General features: G+C 36.5%; 1 protein-coding gene and 1 long non-coding RNA gene across 3 annotated transcripts; both read right to left on the reverse strand.

Moving 5' to 3' along the window:
• Positions 1 to 470: 470 nt before the first annotated feature.
• Positions 471 to 9,733, reverse strand: LOC147563851 (helicase-like transcription factor CHR28). Of its 2 annotated transcripts, none has more exons than XM_086641281.1 (13): positions 9,410 to 9,733; positions 8,080 to 8,190; positions 7,792 to 7,993; positions 7,520 to 7,696; positions 7,025 to 7,425; positions 6,364 to 6,435; positions 6,203 to 6,280; positions 5,209 to 6,100; positions 4,067 to 4,197; positions 2,490 to 2,711; positions 1,718 to 2,302; positions 1,339 to 1,548; positions 471 to 995 (listed from the first exon to the last, which is right to left on the reverse strand). In XM_086641281.1, the coding sequence occupies exons 3-13, from the start codon at positions 7,925 to 7,927 to the stop codon at positions 891 to 893; spliced, it is 3,009 nt and encodes a 1,002-aa protein (XP_086497407.1). In that variant the 5' UTR covers positions 7,928 to 7,993; positions 8,080 to 8,190; positions 9,410 to 9,733; the 3' UTR covers positions 471 to 890. The 2 variants fall into 2 exon arrangements, with proteins under 2 accessions (XP_086497407.1, XP_086497413.1); XM_086641287.1 differs by having other exon boundaries at positions 8,080 to 8,248; positions 9,410 to 9,719.
• Positions 9,734 to 12,231: 2,498 nt separating this feature from the next.
• On the reverse strand, positions 12,232 to 13,565 carry LOC147563852 (uncharacterized). The gene is made up of 2 exons (XR_015225452.1): positions 13,150 to 13,565; positions 12,232 to 12,595 (listed from the first exon to the last, which is right to left on the reverse strand). It is a non-coding gene; the product is annotated as an uncharacterized LOC147563852 (long non-coding RNA).
• Between the last annotated feature and the right edge of the window lie 4,045 nt (positions 13,566 to 17,610).

Raw genomic sequence — 17,610 nt, forward strand, 5'->3', positions numbered from 1 at the left:
CCATTTGAAGTTCTAAGCATGCTGAGTGTGCCCCGGAGGGCTCTTGTGACCAGATAGGGTTACTAAGATGTTCTTTACCAGCTCAAGCCTCTCTCTGTTGGTCTTCACTCCGTTGGTCTTTTTGGGTCAAAAGTTTCATTTTTGTTGTTGTCTGTCAAAGTGTTTCTAAAGTGAAAGATGTGTTAATGAGCAACAAAGTATCAAAGACGATTCAAATTTGGCCTTTTAACATGAACCGTCAGAGTGTGGGCTAGGTTTGGCATGTTATACCTTCACTTTTGGAGAAAATCTAAAGCTTGAATCTGTTATCTGTCTGATAACAGTCAATGACACTTTTTTGGAGTGGGCCAGTTGGATAAATGCCTGCCCAGCAAGCTTGAAAAAAGCCCACTGATATATTCGAGCAGATCGGCAGTTATAAACCAGATGAATCAAGAGTTCAAAACTATCGAAAATAAAAGACACGGTAGTAATACGCAAGGCCATATAGCAAGTTATGTATACAGGTTTGAAGGATTACCAAATTTAGATCCAACTTCAAGCGAAGAGTCTAGTTTAAAAGAGCAGAGAGACACGACCAACTATTACTGATCTCATAAGCTGTATTTGTGACTGAAACCCTAAATATAACAATAGATATATCTACAACCTATTATCCAAAATGTCCTAACAGATTTCTATATTGCTATTCAACCTAATAAATAGTAGAGCCATTTTACACAAAAGGAAAGCTCTTAAAACTGAGATGCTATTATGTTCCTCTCTGCTTCTATCCCAAGTCAAATCTTCTAGCAAAAATTACGCTCCTCTCCCTTCCGCTTGGAGAAAAATGGAGTCAGACAGACGATCTGGCCTCTTACAAAGTACGGAGACGGGAAATGCTTGTATTCTCAAACCATGAAAAGATATCTAAGATCCTCTACAGTAAGCCGAGTTGCTGTGCCACCCGTTTTATCTTCTCCAAAAGCAGATGCAACCATTTTTCTCTTTTCCTCCTGCAAAATCGTGCCAAAGATGTGAAAAATCTTGCACCCGTTCATACATTCAAGAGATACACTTTCACTCATTGGACATGTATAAAGTAAGTGAGAGAATAAACAATAAAATCCTCGTAAAGTTTTTCTCTGGGTTGACCATTAGATTTTCACACTCGCTAAATTACGCAGTCCAACTTTCTTCTCCAAATCTAGATCCTACAGATAATCTCCTAAGTCTCTTCCATTATCCTCTCCGTAACTACATCCTTAAATCATCGTCGTCCTCCGGAGTAATAAAACCAACAAGAAACAGTTCCAACCAATGGAATATATCAGAGCTGCATCAAATAACAAGTCATACCTGGAGAGCTAGTATACGGTCTTCTATTGTGTCTTTGACGGTAAATCTTGTTACTGTAACAGGACGAGTCTGCCCAATTCGATGAGCTCGATCAACAGCCTGATCTTCTGTAGTTGGGTTCCACCAGAGATCAAGGAGAATAACATGACAAGCAGCTACCATGTTTAAACCAAGGTTTCCAGCTTTTAGTGACATTAGCATAACAGTAACCTGCAACCAATATGATTAGTCCACCAATAAGTGTAGATGTAAGACTGCAACACCAAATAGAGAGCATATGTAAGAACAGAACACCAACTAGAGAGCATACGCTGGCGCCAATAAACCAAAATTAGAGACAATTATCAAATTCGTATTTTAACGAAGGAATCAAACAAACCTCTGGATCGCTGTTGAAATCTTTCACACCTTTGTCTCTTGCAGGGAGGCTCATTCTTCCATCAAGTCGCCTATATTGTATTAAAGAATGATTTAATGCAGTCTCAACCAAGTCAAGCATACTAGTCCATTGGGAAAATACAATAGCTTTTTCTGGTCCTTTAGTTTGAGTCTCCTTGTTTTCCATTGAATGTGTAGCAGTGGTAGTATCACCATTCCCACTCTCAAAATATTCGTCTTCAAAAAGATGAGATATTCCATTATGTCCCTCGAAGGTTTGATCTGCAGTTTTTAGCTTGCAATGCTTCTCTAGGAATTCTATGGCAGCTCTGATTTTGCAAGACCCGTACATATTCGGGAGAGCTATGGCATTTTCAGCAACTTCAGACACACTTGTGGTAGTCCCACTAAGCTCATCAGAAATAACACTTGTGATGGTGGCTTTGGAGAAAACAACATCCGCACTGAGTTGTTCTTTGCATTGAAGAGCAGGGCATAAATTTTCATCACCAGTTAAATATTCAGAAACACATTGATAGCAGAAGACATGACGACATATTGTAACGACGGCATCCTCTGGTGGGTCCTACAGAAAAGATCATTATACATAACCGAAGAGGAATGAATGACATGAATATAACGATAAAAGATATCTACTATTCTAAATTCTAATATTCCATACAAAGAATCCTCTGGTTGTCTCCACCAAAAATTCTAATTCATATTGACCAAATTAAAAAAGACGAACTTGCACTTGAGGATTAAAACCTTACACTGCATATAGCACAAATAGCTGAAGAAGTTTCAAATTTGTTGAGTAAATCAAAAAGCACTTCCCGAGGAAGCTTTCTTGCCACCTCCAGGGAAACTTCACCAACAGATGCAGAATGATACCCTTTAACTAAGAAAGGGTGATCACATGCCTGACGAAGGCGCAAAATCATTAACAGGATACTTGCATAATTCTGACTCAGTGTGCCAGCTGCAGCATATGCCTGCAACAGAGAGTTACACCACGTAATGTGTTCTTAGAGATGAACTAGCATAATCTTAACATAAGTTAAACTTGGAGCGAAATCCTAATTCCAACAGATACACTTGGGCGAAAAGAATGTTTGAGCATCGAGAAATAATGCAATCCTATATCTTAACTGAGTTAAAAATGATCAGCTGTATTGGAGAAAGACTAGGATTCCAGTACACAATTAATAGAATGAAAGTATCCCAAGAATATAAGTACGGAGTCTACGTAATGATGATCTAAATTGCTCCAAAAAATTTCTAGAAAGAGAATCATTATAATAAGCATAGATACAAAAGCAAAATAACCAAATCAGAATATCCAAGGAAATCAAGAACAATCGGAGAAAATTGGCATATAGGGGGATATATATCGAGATAACGAGGTCATATGGAGGTCGGAGGATGAAAGAAAATAATTTAGGGCTAGCATGCATTTTTGTAGCATTTGAAAGTCTCCGGGCTTCTTAGGAACCACACTCCACAAAGAAGTGTTCTCCTGTTCTACTAAACTACTTCGGGAGTAATTGCTTTACGCTCTAATTTACCAAGCACTTTTGCTTCATTCAAAGTTTCAAAAAAAATAAGCACTTTTGCAGAATTATCTTTAGAGTTCTCTCTGGAAAAAGCTATAACGAAGAAAAAGCTATCAATCATATATGAATCCGACTCCGAGCTCACATCTGCGAGAACAATATACATTCCTGTCCTGTTCAATACAGGAACCTTGCATAAGTCTGAAGAAGTAAATGCTAGGCTTCTACAGCAAAATTTCATTTCAGGGTATAATAGCAATTAGCAAATGGCATATCACACAAGTGGCCCATTCTGTCAAAAACCTAACTGCTTGTTTGCTTAGATGACTTTGGTAAGCGGATTTGGCTACGAGGGATTTAATGGGCAGAGTTGGGATTAGTCCTTCAGTAGCTACTTGGTGGCCATTTGGAGTTCTTTCATTAACTCAATAAAAAATTAAAAATAAACAAATAAATAAATAAGGCTTCAGATCCCTATGTAAGGTTACTATGGTTTGCGTAAGTTCCCAAGTACTACAGAAGATTTCATGGGTTTGCATATTTTGCATGGTTGGCACAGGGAGCCCAAGCCTTAAAGACATTTTTTTAACCAAGACCAACGAAAATTGGGCTTGTTTCGAAATCTCTGGTTCTTGAGATATGTAATTTCAATTCCTCCGCATGCCAAAACTTAAATTTGAAGTTAGTTCAACATTAATCCATTTACCAATCACTTCGTCCAAATGCTCCTCTCCTTTACATGCCAATCCTACTTAATACCTAAAAATGAAACACAGCACAAGTATGAAGAGTACCTTAAACTGCTTGCGTGAATCTGATTCTAGCTTGGAATAGAAGTCTCGCTCCTCGCTAGAGAATTCAATCTTCTTCAAGTTTACAATCTTTGGTGGTAAATCAATAATCGGCACCCCATTAATCACAGTTCCTATATAAAAACAGCTGATGATAATCAGCAAGCGGAGGAACAATTGGAATGAACCAACAAATAGACTACAATATGAATACAAGCCCAGTCTAATATTACCTCATATGTTCTTCCTAAATAAGAAAGACATGTTTCATTATTATTCGGTGAGAAAAAGAAAACAAAATTGCAGGTACCATGATAACCTAAGATGACATAGGCGTGAAGAAATATTGCCACAAACTGCCACCAGGGATACCCAAATTAATTGTAACAAAGGGTGATGTATGATAAATTGGCATGGGCAACAATATAGATAGTCCTCCCTTGAATCAGGACAGAATAAAATGATCAATCTTTGGTACAGGAAACTAACCTAACTCAGTCCAATCTAGGAGTCTAGGAGAACTTAATCTTAACCTACATATCATGGACAGCCGAGCATCAGTAGAACCTACGCAAAGTATTGCCTAACCCAAGTACTGTTCTTCTTCAGTGTAGAGAGATTTTGAGGTTCCGTTTGATTATGCTTGGGCACCTTCTACTTCGACGTCAGATAATTATCCTCTATTGGAAATGCACCAGCAGGTCTCAGACCGTCAGTCTAAATTGCTATATGTCAATATGTCATTAATTGGAATTTGTGGAAACAATGAACATTATTTTGAAGATTGGATGGACTCTGTGGAAGCAACCCTTCGGCCTTCAGGATTTAAATAAAGGAACTACGTTATGGACTTCCAGATATAAAGACATAACAAATTTTGATTTTCATGCTCCTGTGTCTAACTGAGATACATTACTTTGCGAGTATATTCTTTCTTTTCTTTGGGGGCTTTTACATACCTACGTATCGTCCTAACTTTTTTTCATTCTTTGTCTTGTGGATGTATCATGTATCAATAAAAGCTAGGTTTCCTAAAGATAAATGATTAGCACAACCTATGGAAAAGTAGTAACGGCAAACAAGGACAACACTTGGATTAATTTGTAGGTATTTGGATGATCTCCACAAAGCAACATGACACTTACCTTTCGTACGACGTAGCATTATAGTCTTCAGAACTGCTTGAAGCTTTTTGTAACCATTGCTTGAATTCCTTTGTATTGGGCACTTTATCGACGTAAGAAAAGACTTGTAGACAGAATATGGGTCGTACTTCAGAAATCTAAAGTAGCTAAAAAGATCATCAACTGAATTTTGTATTGGAGTGCCAGATAAGCACCACCTTCTTTTGGCTCGAAGACCACAACATGCTCTAGCCACTTGTGTCCTGTGGTTTTTTATAGTCTGAGCCTCATCTAGTATCACCCTAAACCAACCAACCTGTGCAAGTGCACCAGCATTGCAATCAGTAGAACCATTCATTCCGTTCCTATCCTTCTTTCCTTTCTTTCCTGCAGTACCCATCCTTTTCCGTTTCTTATTGACAGAAAATTCAGAAGATCCATCTCTTTCCCCATTTTTGGCATCTTCATCATCATCGTCAACTAGAGGTTGCTTTGGAACTTCATTAGTTACAATTGAATATGTAGTGAGAACCACATCATATTTAGCCAGCTCATTAGGATCCTTCGTTCTATTACCTCCGTGATAGATTAAAACAGAAAGCTTTCCTTTTATAGTGACCTTTTCAGACAGTTCCCGGGCCCACTGGCGAACAATAGTTGCTGGGCACACAACCAGTGTACCTGCTGCTGGTCTCCTACTAGAGAAGGCAGGTGCAGTAGTATTTACCTCCTCAACCATTTTAAGATCATCGGAATCTAATATATTCTTCTCCAATTGAGAAATATCATCATCATCGTCATCCAAATTCAAGGCTTCAGTTTTTACAGTATCTGCACCTTTCTGCTTTGAATTCGTCTGCAGATGCCTCTGCATTTGTATGAGGGCAATCATTGACACAGTCTTACCAAGGCCCTGTTAGATAATAGCACGATGAAGCTTGCTAGAATGTTAAGTAACGATCCAAGTAATGTACCATATGCGAAATAAAAACTTAGACAACTCCAAACAAGTAACCTGATCATCCGCTAGAATTCCACCTAAACATTGCAGACTATTTGTCTCCTTCTGAACCATCCACGCTAACCCAATTTTCTGCAAGTTAAAACAATACAAGCATGAATAGCTGAAGAACAAGGAATTAATGAGTCATAGATTACAAGGTATAGTAAATAAACCTGGTGTTTTAGAAGAGGTACTGACAAAATACCATCTGGCAGGGTAGCCTCCCTTTTCGGCTGGGAAAGATCCTACGAGACAACAACAAAAAAATTCTTAGAATGCGTTCCTTCCTAATTGGAGAATGGTGGTACAAAAGAAAACAGCATCGCTCACTCAGTAGTACTAAAATTAAGACTGTAGTTAAGAAATTCTTAACCACTCAGTTTCGTGTGTAATTCATTCTATGCATTCAAATTTCTACCAACAAAACAAACTATTTGAGATTTCTTACCTACTACATTCTTTTCTTGTCAGTTGTCAAGAACAAAAAGACTCATTTGACATTACAATTAGGCTGTTTTATGCTTGAAATTTCAATTCCACGGGATCAGTTTCGCCACAATAGCTGTTTTCGTATTTGTTCAAAAAAGGTTGAGTGTTCACAGTCGGTTAACAACTTCAAATACATGGAATTGGGATAAATAATACTCCAGTAATCTTTAACACATTGGATATGGTTTCATACTCGCACACAAAAATGTCAAGGGGGGAAAATAGAAAGACGTTGCTATTAAACACAAGCTTATATTATTGTAATTTACAATAATTGATGAGAACAATATATTGTGTTTCCAGATCAACCTATTTCCTAAATTATAAGAAGGATGAATTAAATACCTGCAATGCTGCCTGAAAAATTAGTCTCTCGTCATTTTCCTTGTCCGCTTGCCTATCTTCTGCACCTGAATGATGTGCCATATCACCAACAATAGCCAACTGTGAATTTGGCACAGACTTCCCATGTGTCAAAGATGTAGGTAAGACTCTACTTCCACTATGTTTATACACAATGACATCATCATCATCATTATCATGATGTTGCTTCCCTAAATGATCTCTAACGTAAACCTTATTGTCAATGATATTTGCTGCCGCAGAGTGATTTGATTTCCCATTAGTATCCAGCATCCTACTGCTACTTCCGTTCTCATAAGAAGCTTTAGACTTTGAAGTTGGTACAGGTAGATGAAATGGAAGTGGAATAGCCCTTACAGTTTCCTGAAACAACTTTCTGAAATCTGTGCCACGCGAATTAGCAAGTTTGGAGTCAAATGTTGCATTATGATCGATAGGACTGAAAAGGTTACTTGGTGGGTCGATCAAACCTATTACCTGTTGGACTATTCGGATCTATCATGGCAGTGTGCTGGTTCATAGTCTTTTCCTTCTCACCATAACTTGGATGGCGCTGCAATTTGACCGGTGAAAGGTAATTGTGATTGGTAGATATTTTCATAGATGCCGGTGATCTATTAGGCAATGGAACATTTTTAGGTGATAGACCGTAACCTGCAATGTTTAAGCAAACGCTCAGTCTCTCAGAGCACATACAACTTATACGGAACATTAAAAGATGTCCTTTAAAACAAAATATCAGCTTTCACCTTTTGAATTCGAACTAGATGTAGATGCCCATGATGGAAGATGTCTAACAGGTACCGCTGTTTTCTTTCCTGTACCAACTTCTGTATCACTGTCACTATCTGACGAAGTTAAATCTATGCGGTCCGTTGGACCCATAGCTCTTGAATGAACTTCCAGGCCAGCAATAACTTAACAATTATAATCCACAGGTCTTGTTGCAATCTGAGCAGGAGAAAAAAAATCTATTTTTTCAGAAAAGACACGTCGAACTTTTTAAGAGCTGCCAGAAATCAAGGCATCGCACTCACCAAGTTTTTGTAGCATCTAAATACCAAGCTGTATAACCATACTCTCAATATAGAGAGAATTTTTTGCGTAGAAGTGAAGAGCTCATGAAGAAAACTTCCACAGAGAGGCAACTATTAAAACAGCGTATCCACATTGGTGAGAAATCTACTTTATCAAATCAAATCCAAACTGGAGCAACAAGCAACAAAACCATTTATGTCACCCCAATGTGTAAGAAAAGAAGATTAATAATGCATTCAAAGAGTAGTTCAGTACCCATTAACGGGCAAACAACTCTAGGCCATACAAATTGTCATAGCTGTGAGCTGTAATCACAGGGTATCATATATCATTGCCAAGCTGATATCGGACCATGCAATACTCGGTCATTCTTGGATCGTAGACAAATGGAATGGTTAGAACAATAATGTCTAAGCAGTTTGACCTGGCCGAATAACGGCAAGAAGAGAGTTATGGTTTGCTATGTAACATAGATTGATGCTGTCCTATTAAAAATGTGTCCAACAGGTGGCACATGAGTGCCTTTGTGTATGTTTGCCTGTGCACGCGTGTGTACATGGGCGGATCTGTGTGTGCTCAATTATGAGTTCTCCTCCTATCCTTTCTAAATGTCCTCCCGTCAATCCTCTTAGAACCCATCGTCCTTCTCAACTGAGCCCCAGCCCCAAGAATCCCCATCCACACAATGCTTGGACCGTTGGACATATTTGCTGCATTTCAAGCTATGACATCTGTCACTAAGTAACGAGATAAACACCCTTTAGATATTTATTTCTGAAATAGGGTAGTAACCACCTCATAAATTCAACCCCACCTATTACCCCGAATGAACATGTACGGTTAGCTAATTTTCATGGAAACTAAATTGATAAGAATCCAGACAACAAATTGGGATTGAGTGACTCCTTACAGATGAACTCGAATCTTCCATGGAAAATTGATGACAACAATCAAATGAATACAATAATTCATACTATAAATGAATGAAAATGCTCCATATCACACAGACACACATGCACCATTATTTGATCAGGATTAACATACCAACAAATGCAATGGTACAACATTATCCATTAAACTCATCAAAAGAGGAAACAAAAAGAACAGACGTGCGAAAAATGAATGATATTGCTGAAGTTACTTTGGGAGTTAAAAATCAAGAAAAAAAAACCCTAGAAACAATAGTAATTCATAAATCAGAACAATCGCACTATATATTAAGGTAGGATACAGCTTATTAAACTCCAATGAGGCAATCGAAGAAGATTAATAAGCAAAACATGATGAAACTTGTTGAAAGTTTTAACCTTTAAGTGGTAGAGTTCAAACCTGGAAGACAGAATTAGGGCTACTGATCAACTGATCACCAACCTAAAAACTGAACATTTCTGAAAGATCTCTGATTTGGGTATGTGATGAACTTATTATAAACCCTAGTAAGATGATGAAGAAATAACGGAATTGAAGAATTGGAGGGGAATCGGAGAGTCTTTTTGGCTGACGATACAAACAAGAGTTCACACGTTGGGAAAGCGGAAGAGGGAAATCCAGAAAAGCCCACCGTCTTCCCAACAAAACCTAGGTTAATTTCATTTTGACCCCCTATATATAACTAATTCACCAAAATGGTCCCTGATGATATTCAGCTCCCATATGCCATATTCTTGCCAGCATTTTTTATGACTTTGATTTCCAGTTTTGCCCTTTCTAATCTTTTGTCAGTTTCTTTTATTTTGTCATGGTTGATGAGAGAAATATTAGACAAAGAAAAATTGATGTTAAAGAGAAAAAAAAGTGGGTCGACCAAACTTCTGTTGGATTACGGGTGGGTGCAAGCCGGACTCTCACGTTGGCGATAAGAATTGTCACCCTTTATCGCGCTTCTTCACTGTCATCTCTTTATCCTTCTCTCTCCATCTCTCCATCTCCGAGACGAATATGGTATTTTCAAATCTTCCTTGATGCTTTTGTTCTTTCGATTACCCATTTTGTCATCCAAAATCCAAACTCAATCTCTACGATCATTATCTCCTCATTCGGATTTAATTGGCATTGTTATTTGCCATCAAACAAAGGTGCTCACATAACAAAATTTTTTTTTTTTTTGAGAAATCGACTATGATTTATGTTAATCGTTACATGGCATTGAGTTGGATCATGAAGATGTGATGAGCACGATAACTGCCTAACCCAAACCATAATGAAAGAGGTCTAAAGCCCGACAATATGAAAGAGACCTAAAGCCCGACAAATTTATTATAATATGTACTTTATAAATTGCCTAAAGTAACAAATAAATATGTAACTAATACAACGGAGTTGTTGCATCAAAGCGGATAAACTTTTTCCACCGCAAAAATACGCTAATGCATTTCTTGCCCACTCCAAACTTGACTTTCTAGACCTGGCTCATTTGATTTATGGCTTTAATCCTTGGGACCTTTAAACACATGAGCATTGCCATTGCGGTTAATCTTCGACTTTAAAAATTACATAAAGACCCTTACAACTTAAAGCTATTCCACATTCCTACTTTCATTTTATTTTTAACTTAATTGTAAACATCAGAGAATAGCTTCTATGAGGATCTGATCTTAGGACCTCATGATTTGATCCGATGGGCCATGACACAGTGGCCTTATCATTTCATATGGGTAGTTTTAAAGGCGCCTGATGTGGTTAACAGATTTTGTGAGTGAAGAAGGGGCCCTCAATACTATAGGGAGCGCTTTTAAAACTTTCCTTTCATACACTTGCCAACTACTTCAATTTCCTTATTACTTTTGTGAAAAGCCCCTCCTCCGGCCTTTAGCTTGTGTGGCCTCGTCACAATAAAAAAAATCCAAGATGATTCATGAGTTTCTAACTTCCCTTTGGCTTCTTTTTTTTTTTCTTTTTTTTTTTTCTATCTTATTTGCTTTTTTTTTTTTTGTTGAAAGATTCTATCTTATTTGCTTGGTCAGGTCAATCTCGTTACCCTGTTACCTTGTTTTTGAGAAAGTAAGATACGTATTTATAAAGGAAGCGGCTAAAGGCACCTGAAAATTGTTGTTAGCACTCGCGGGAGGAGATTGACCTTGACCCAAACATCTATTGTAACCCGATGATAAAAGGACATGGATCGACCCGTTCAATAACCAAAGCAAGAGTTCGGACTCGGACCACTCTAAAAGGTCTCAGACTGACCAGTCCGAGACGCAGAGAAAGAGATCGGATTGACCATTGCGAAACTCTCAGACTGGCCAGTTCGAGTTATTATCTTACTTGTTTTGGGGTTGCTATCATATTCAACCCGAACTTTGCTTGAAGACTAGTTCTAGCCTAATTTGAATGTTCAATATTAGATCTAATTTGATTAGGTAGTTCAACAAAAAAAAGATCTAATTTGATTAGATCTGAATATGATTTGTGTTTTAGGGTGTGATGTTTTGGATTACTTATTTTGGAGTTTTATATATTCCAAAATAAGTAGAAGAAGAAGAAGAAGAAGAACAATGAAAAGGGGCGTTGGGGTGCTTAACCCAGCACGTACTCGGGGCCAACAGACACCCGGTGGCCAATTTCGTCGACGCCTTTAGCGGCTCCCATTTTTAAATCTTGAAGTACAAATCCATTACCTATTGAGGTAATTTCTAGAAAGGTCAAAATAATATTGAAAATGAGTAGAAAAGCACCAAACATTTGAAAATTATTATTCAGGTCAAAAAGTGTGCAAATACTAAAATACCCTTTTTTGTCATTTTGTGTAACTAAATTCTTTTATTTTTCTTTAAATTTTAAATCAATATAACTTTTGTTTGAGATGTCGGATTTCTATAAAAATTATATATTAAGAAATGATTTTTCATTAGCTTTCTAACAAGATCCACTTTGAATATTTTTTTTCAAAAAAAAAAACCTAGAAAAAAACGTCGCTTTTTTCCTTTACGTTTTTATGCAAACGCGCTTGCAACAATCTGTTATGCAAACGCATGCAAACGCGTTTACAACAATCTGTTCTGCAAACGTATGTTTGCATAATGTAAACTGCAAACATGTGTTTGCATAATGTAAACTGCAAACATGATTTGCAAGCTTTACAGAATATAATCTTAAGTTGCATATCTTGCAGACTCGATTTGCAAATAAAATATAAACTAGGAGCATGTATCTACGAAATCTTGAGTTTAGAATTTATTTCATCGTTCATCATATAAAACTCATGAAGCACAAAACAATACGAGTTAGAAGAATAAGAAATTTCATGTCCATCTAAAAAGAGATGCATCATCACATTTGGCTCATTCAGCCCATCATCACTGAAAAGTACTTATATGCCAACACAAAATAGTAGTTACATTTGACCCATTTTCCGTTTGGTTCATCATTCATCAGGATTAGTAGTGTACCACCACAATCGCTGCCATCAACACCTCTTCCTCTATCTCCAGTGAATCAGCGTGATCCCCAACGCATGTTTTCCACAATTCGACACATTTGGTCCATCATCAATGCGGACCAGTAGTACACTACCTCCTGCAACCACCAATCCAATTATAAGTGGCAATGTTCCGCCCTTTAGCCAGTGCTGAACTTGCAACAACAAAACCAATTGGTGTTTTGACAAATATGGATCAGGAACTAGTCAGTTATTATTAACTCTATTACTATAATCTTGAAATATGTCTAGTTATAATTGCATATAAATACACACTAAATTAGTCAGTTTTAAATTATAATTAAGAGATCCATTATATTATTGCATTCAGGAAGACACTAAATTAGAAAGATGAAGTTAAGAACAAAGCCTTTTAGAGTCGTGATGAAGCAACTGCAATATGTCAACATACTTTAACAGCACCATTATAAGTGAAATACATTGGGCTGTTGATATGAACATCAGCCTTGTGAATTAATAAAAGAAATCAACAAAAAAAAAATAGAAATCAATAGCTCTCATTTAGTTCATACTTCCTCACATGGGGTTGTTAGCCTATTGGATCCAATTCAGATACAAGAGACTAATGGAACAAATAAAAGATATGGAGAGTGAATTAATTCCCAAAAGAGAGTTTATCCGTGATGCTAACCATTCCAAAAACTATAAACCGGACTGTTTGCTTAAAACCCCATGAATCATCTACTAATCACCCAAATCCTTCAGTGAAACTAATTGAGTCACCAACCACAGACAAATCGTGTCTATAAGATGAAATAGAAGAAGATTGAATCACCAACTACAGAGAAATCTTCTATCGGACTTCATAAAATGCCCTAGTTACTGCCATAAATTCTACATTGTTGCTTAAATCTGAAAAGGATTTGTGTTAGAGGCTCAGATCTCAGTTTTCGACTGATTGACAAAAGAAGATTTTTCGACCAAGAAGAAGTGGAATCGAAAAGAGGACGATTCGAAGAAGAAGATTCAGAGAACACGAAGAAGAATTGAAGTAGAAACAGTGAAGAAGAAGATAAAGGAGTAAAATAAAACCCTAAAAACAATCTCGATTTTTGAGAGAGAAAGTGAGTTCTAATTTGTAAGGGTAGTTTGGGAACTAAAAGAATAAAAAATGACCTCATTGATAATTATCAATATTATTTTAAATTGAATGAATCATTGCCCATAACATATTAACAACTTCTAGTTAATATAAAAAGTTACATGCTTTTTTAGTTATTACTAATAATTTTGTGACCCAAACAATCATTTTCTATTACCTATTGGTTAATCTCATTCAACTGCTCATATTAAAACTTCAAAATAGTTGCTGGTGTGAATTACTATGAAGTACTTTTTTTTTTTTGTTGAAATTACTATGAAGTACTTGTTTGTGAAACAATGAAACTAAAATTTGAGTCACATTTACTCCACATTTTTTCCCCACAGCAAAATACATATGTAACTCGACACGACAACATTGTCCGACAGGTCCCAAGTTAGGCTTATTTTTTGACTCAATAGTCAATACCCTCCTGGGTTGAGATAATAGCCATCTCTATTAAAATATTGGATCTCTCAAATCTGTTAGTAATAGAGAGGTAATCTCTATAATGGCTCTTTCATTTTGTTTGTTTAGTTGCTCCTCTATTAACACTTTTCGTGAGTCTCGCACTGAATGGTCCGATGACACTCGAACTTCATTGAGTTTGTGTCGTTCAAGTCCAACACCGATTAGGTTCATTAGGACTTCTCTCAAACTGCACCTGTGTCTGGGAAGTTAAGAGTGAGATGGGCCATAAATAATAAAAAGGGGGGAGGAGGTCTATAGATAGAGACACTCAGTCTATTAGGGTCAAATTGGTAAACCTCATAGAGGGAAGGGGCCAATAATAGGAAAACGACTTTTCAATTGATTTACCAATTGTCGCCGCATGTCTGATTCAGCGGGGCGCAATAGTCGAGGAAAGACAAAATCTCTGTCTAAGGGCCTGCCCTTTTTTTTAATTCGGCTCGAGAGAGAGAGAGAGATAGGCACAAGACTTCAAAAGAAGGAATTTGAGTTACCCGATGTTACTTAAGTACTGGTCCTCCTCGTCAATTCCACGCCAAATCCACTTTTGCCCTTCAGATTTTATCGTGGGAGATCTCTACACACACATATCATGTGGGAACTACTACCCTCCCCAAATATGACTTAAATGACCTTATCTTCATCATGTGAACTTCCAACCATGGTTTAGGATCGACCCACTCATAAGGTAAAAGGCCAGGGAAAAATCATATCATATGAATAGTTTTGGAAGATAGGATTTTAAAGGTGGTTCAACAAAAAAAAAAAAAGGATTTTAAAGGTGAATTTAATTGTTTTATTATATATATATATATATATGTTATTTGTCAAAAAAAAAAGAATGTTATTTGTCGAACGGATATTTTAGTTCTTTTAGGATCGAAAGATAGTTTAGAAAGTTAAAATTTATAATATTTAAAATTATCTTTCTATTGTTTAAAGTCATTCATTATATGATTTTTTATTGGTCTTTACATCTTTTTTACTTTGGCGATTGGTTGTGCATGTACTCCGAAAACCTAAAGTTCACAAACTCGAATTCCAATCGAAATGAAATTCATTATGACTCTTGTGGAAGAGTATAATTAAAATAAATGTATAAATTACCATTAGGGTCCAGAATATCTTTCATAATAGTGGTTTTAAGGCTTATTCAACTAATGATCTAATTTCACACGATAAATGTATCAGATTGAAAATAACGGCTTGGGGAGTCCATGTCAAAAATAAAAATAAAACATAGATCTTAGAAAAAGTTTAAAATGAAGCATGTCTTAATTGGAAATTAGACAAAGTTTGATAATAACCGATAGAGAAAACAAAATATTTAGAAACAAACCACCATAGAATAAACAAAAATTGAAAGATATTTAAACAAACGAAAGAAAAAGAAAAATCAGAACAATTCATTTTTTTACCCTTTTTTTTATGTGAAAACCAAACTAAATGGACATAGAAAGAGAGTAAAAGCATTAACATTAATAGGGAGGCTTAAAATTCTCCAAGAAAGTTTTATAGACAATGCTTGCACTTGTAATAGACAATCTATTTTTACTCAATATTTGGTCAAATAAATTGACAAGTACAGTGAGAGACAATGTCCACCTTGAAAGTGTTCATCATTAACTTCTTCTTCACATTCGAATAGAAAGTCGTCGGCCGACAATCTTTGCACATTTTTGATGGACCAGATGTGATCTTCTCGATCCCTATGTATCTCACCAATATGTTTGAGGAAATATGAGAAAATCCAAATTGTTGAAAAAGACTTAAAATGGAAAAGTAAAATTCCGTAGTAAAGTCAATCCCACATTGTGGTGAGATATGGAGTGTGGTGCTCCTCTTAAGAGGTTAACCCTTCCCTAGTGAGGCTTTTTAAAACCATGAGGCCCAGGTGTGCCAAAGCGGGCAGTATCACCAGACAACCTAGAAGGCTGGTCTGCACCATCCTATAACACGTTATCAACAAGATTCCTCTACTATGATGTGGTCTTCGGAAGGTGTGTTGTAAAGTCAATCCCAAATTGATGGTGAGATGGAGTGTGATGCTTCTCTTAAGAGGTTAAGCACCCTTCCCTAGTGAAGCTTTTTAAAACCGTGAGGTCTAGGTGTGTTAAAGTGAACCATAACATTAGCAGCCGGAAAGGCTAGTCTGCACCAAGGACAAATTCTAGTTTGCATAGTCACATTCAGTTTTTTTTTTTGTTGAAATCACATTCAGTTAACATAGTGGACAATCCACTTGTTAAATGATCATTTTTTTTTGTTGAGATTGTTAAATGATCATTTGTTCACTACAGATGACACTCCCCAAGATTTAATACCACCCTGTGTCTATTTGTTTAAAGAGAGTAGAGAGTAAAAAGTACAGTAGAACCAGTATCCTAATCTAAAAGGTAATCAAATCAAAACAGTGAAACATCAGAAGAGAAATTCTTTCTTTCTTTATTGTTATTTTCTTTTTAAGAGAGAGAGAGAGAGAGAGAGAAAAAAGTGTCCAATGAAAGGTTTCATCAAAAGAGACTCTTCCCCATCTTTCCTTGTTTTAATGGAAGAAGACCCGTACTCTGTATTAATAAACCCTAGAAAAGACGACATCAAAAACAGAACACAGTAAAGCTGCCAGTCTTAAACAGTAGTATCCCTTAAAGCATCACATCGCCTTGTTTAACAAGTTACCCTCACTCTCTTTCTCTCACTCTCTCTCATCATTTTTGGTATATATTCCAACTGTAATTCGTCTTTTCAACCATTCTGAACATTACCCATTTCTTGCTTTTTACCTTCTTCTCGAGGGTTTACAGAGCTTTCTCTCTCTACTTCTATTCACTCTCTCTACAAATTTGAACTCCAATTTTGTATTTACAGCCATTCTGAGGAATACCCATTTCTTGTTTTTGTTTCTATCTCTCTAATTTATAGTCTTTGTGTTCATACTTTCTCTCTCTAGAAATGGCAGTAATTGGGGTATACTTTGATCCAAGTACAGTGTTTGATAATGGCAAGAAGAGGTTTAGGAGTTTATACTGGAGGGTTCGAGCAGAGATTAAAAGACAAATGAAGAATCGTTCAAAACAGAGGTTGAGCTTCAATTATGATCCTTTCAGTTATGCGCTTAATTTCGACAATGGTGACTCTGGTTTCCTCTGTTAGGTCTTATTTCTTCTTCTTAGGTTAGTAAAATTTAGCTACTACAATGGAGAATCAGTGAATCACCCACCATTTATGTTTGTTCAAGTAGTTAGAATCTAGGTTTTATTTTGATTTTTCAATTTTATTCACCCTTTTGTCTGTTTATCAAGGAACAGAGCCATGAATGTTTTGTTTTTGTAAGAAGCTTGATTTCTAATTTTTGAAATTTCAAGCAAGATATTAAGAGGGTTTTAGAGCTTATTTAGGGTTGTTTAGTTTTGTAATTAATGGGATCTGAAACATTGTTGAAACTCTCTCTCTCTCTCTCTCCTTATTAATCAAGCTAGTTCAATAGATTGATTTTGTTATAATGGTCCTTTCTTGGACAGACAAATGTTCTTTCTTTTT

This window comes from Eschscholzia californica, unplaced genomic scaffold (assembly GCF_041429995.1).
Source record: "Eschscholzia californica isolate CP2 unplaced genomic scaffold, dmEscCali1.0.p SCAF_1, whole genome shotgun sequence".
Classification (NCBI taxonomy): Eukaryota; Viridiplantae; Streptophyta; class Magnoliopsida; order Ranunculales; family Papaveraceae; genus Eschscholzia; species Eschscholzia californica.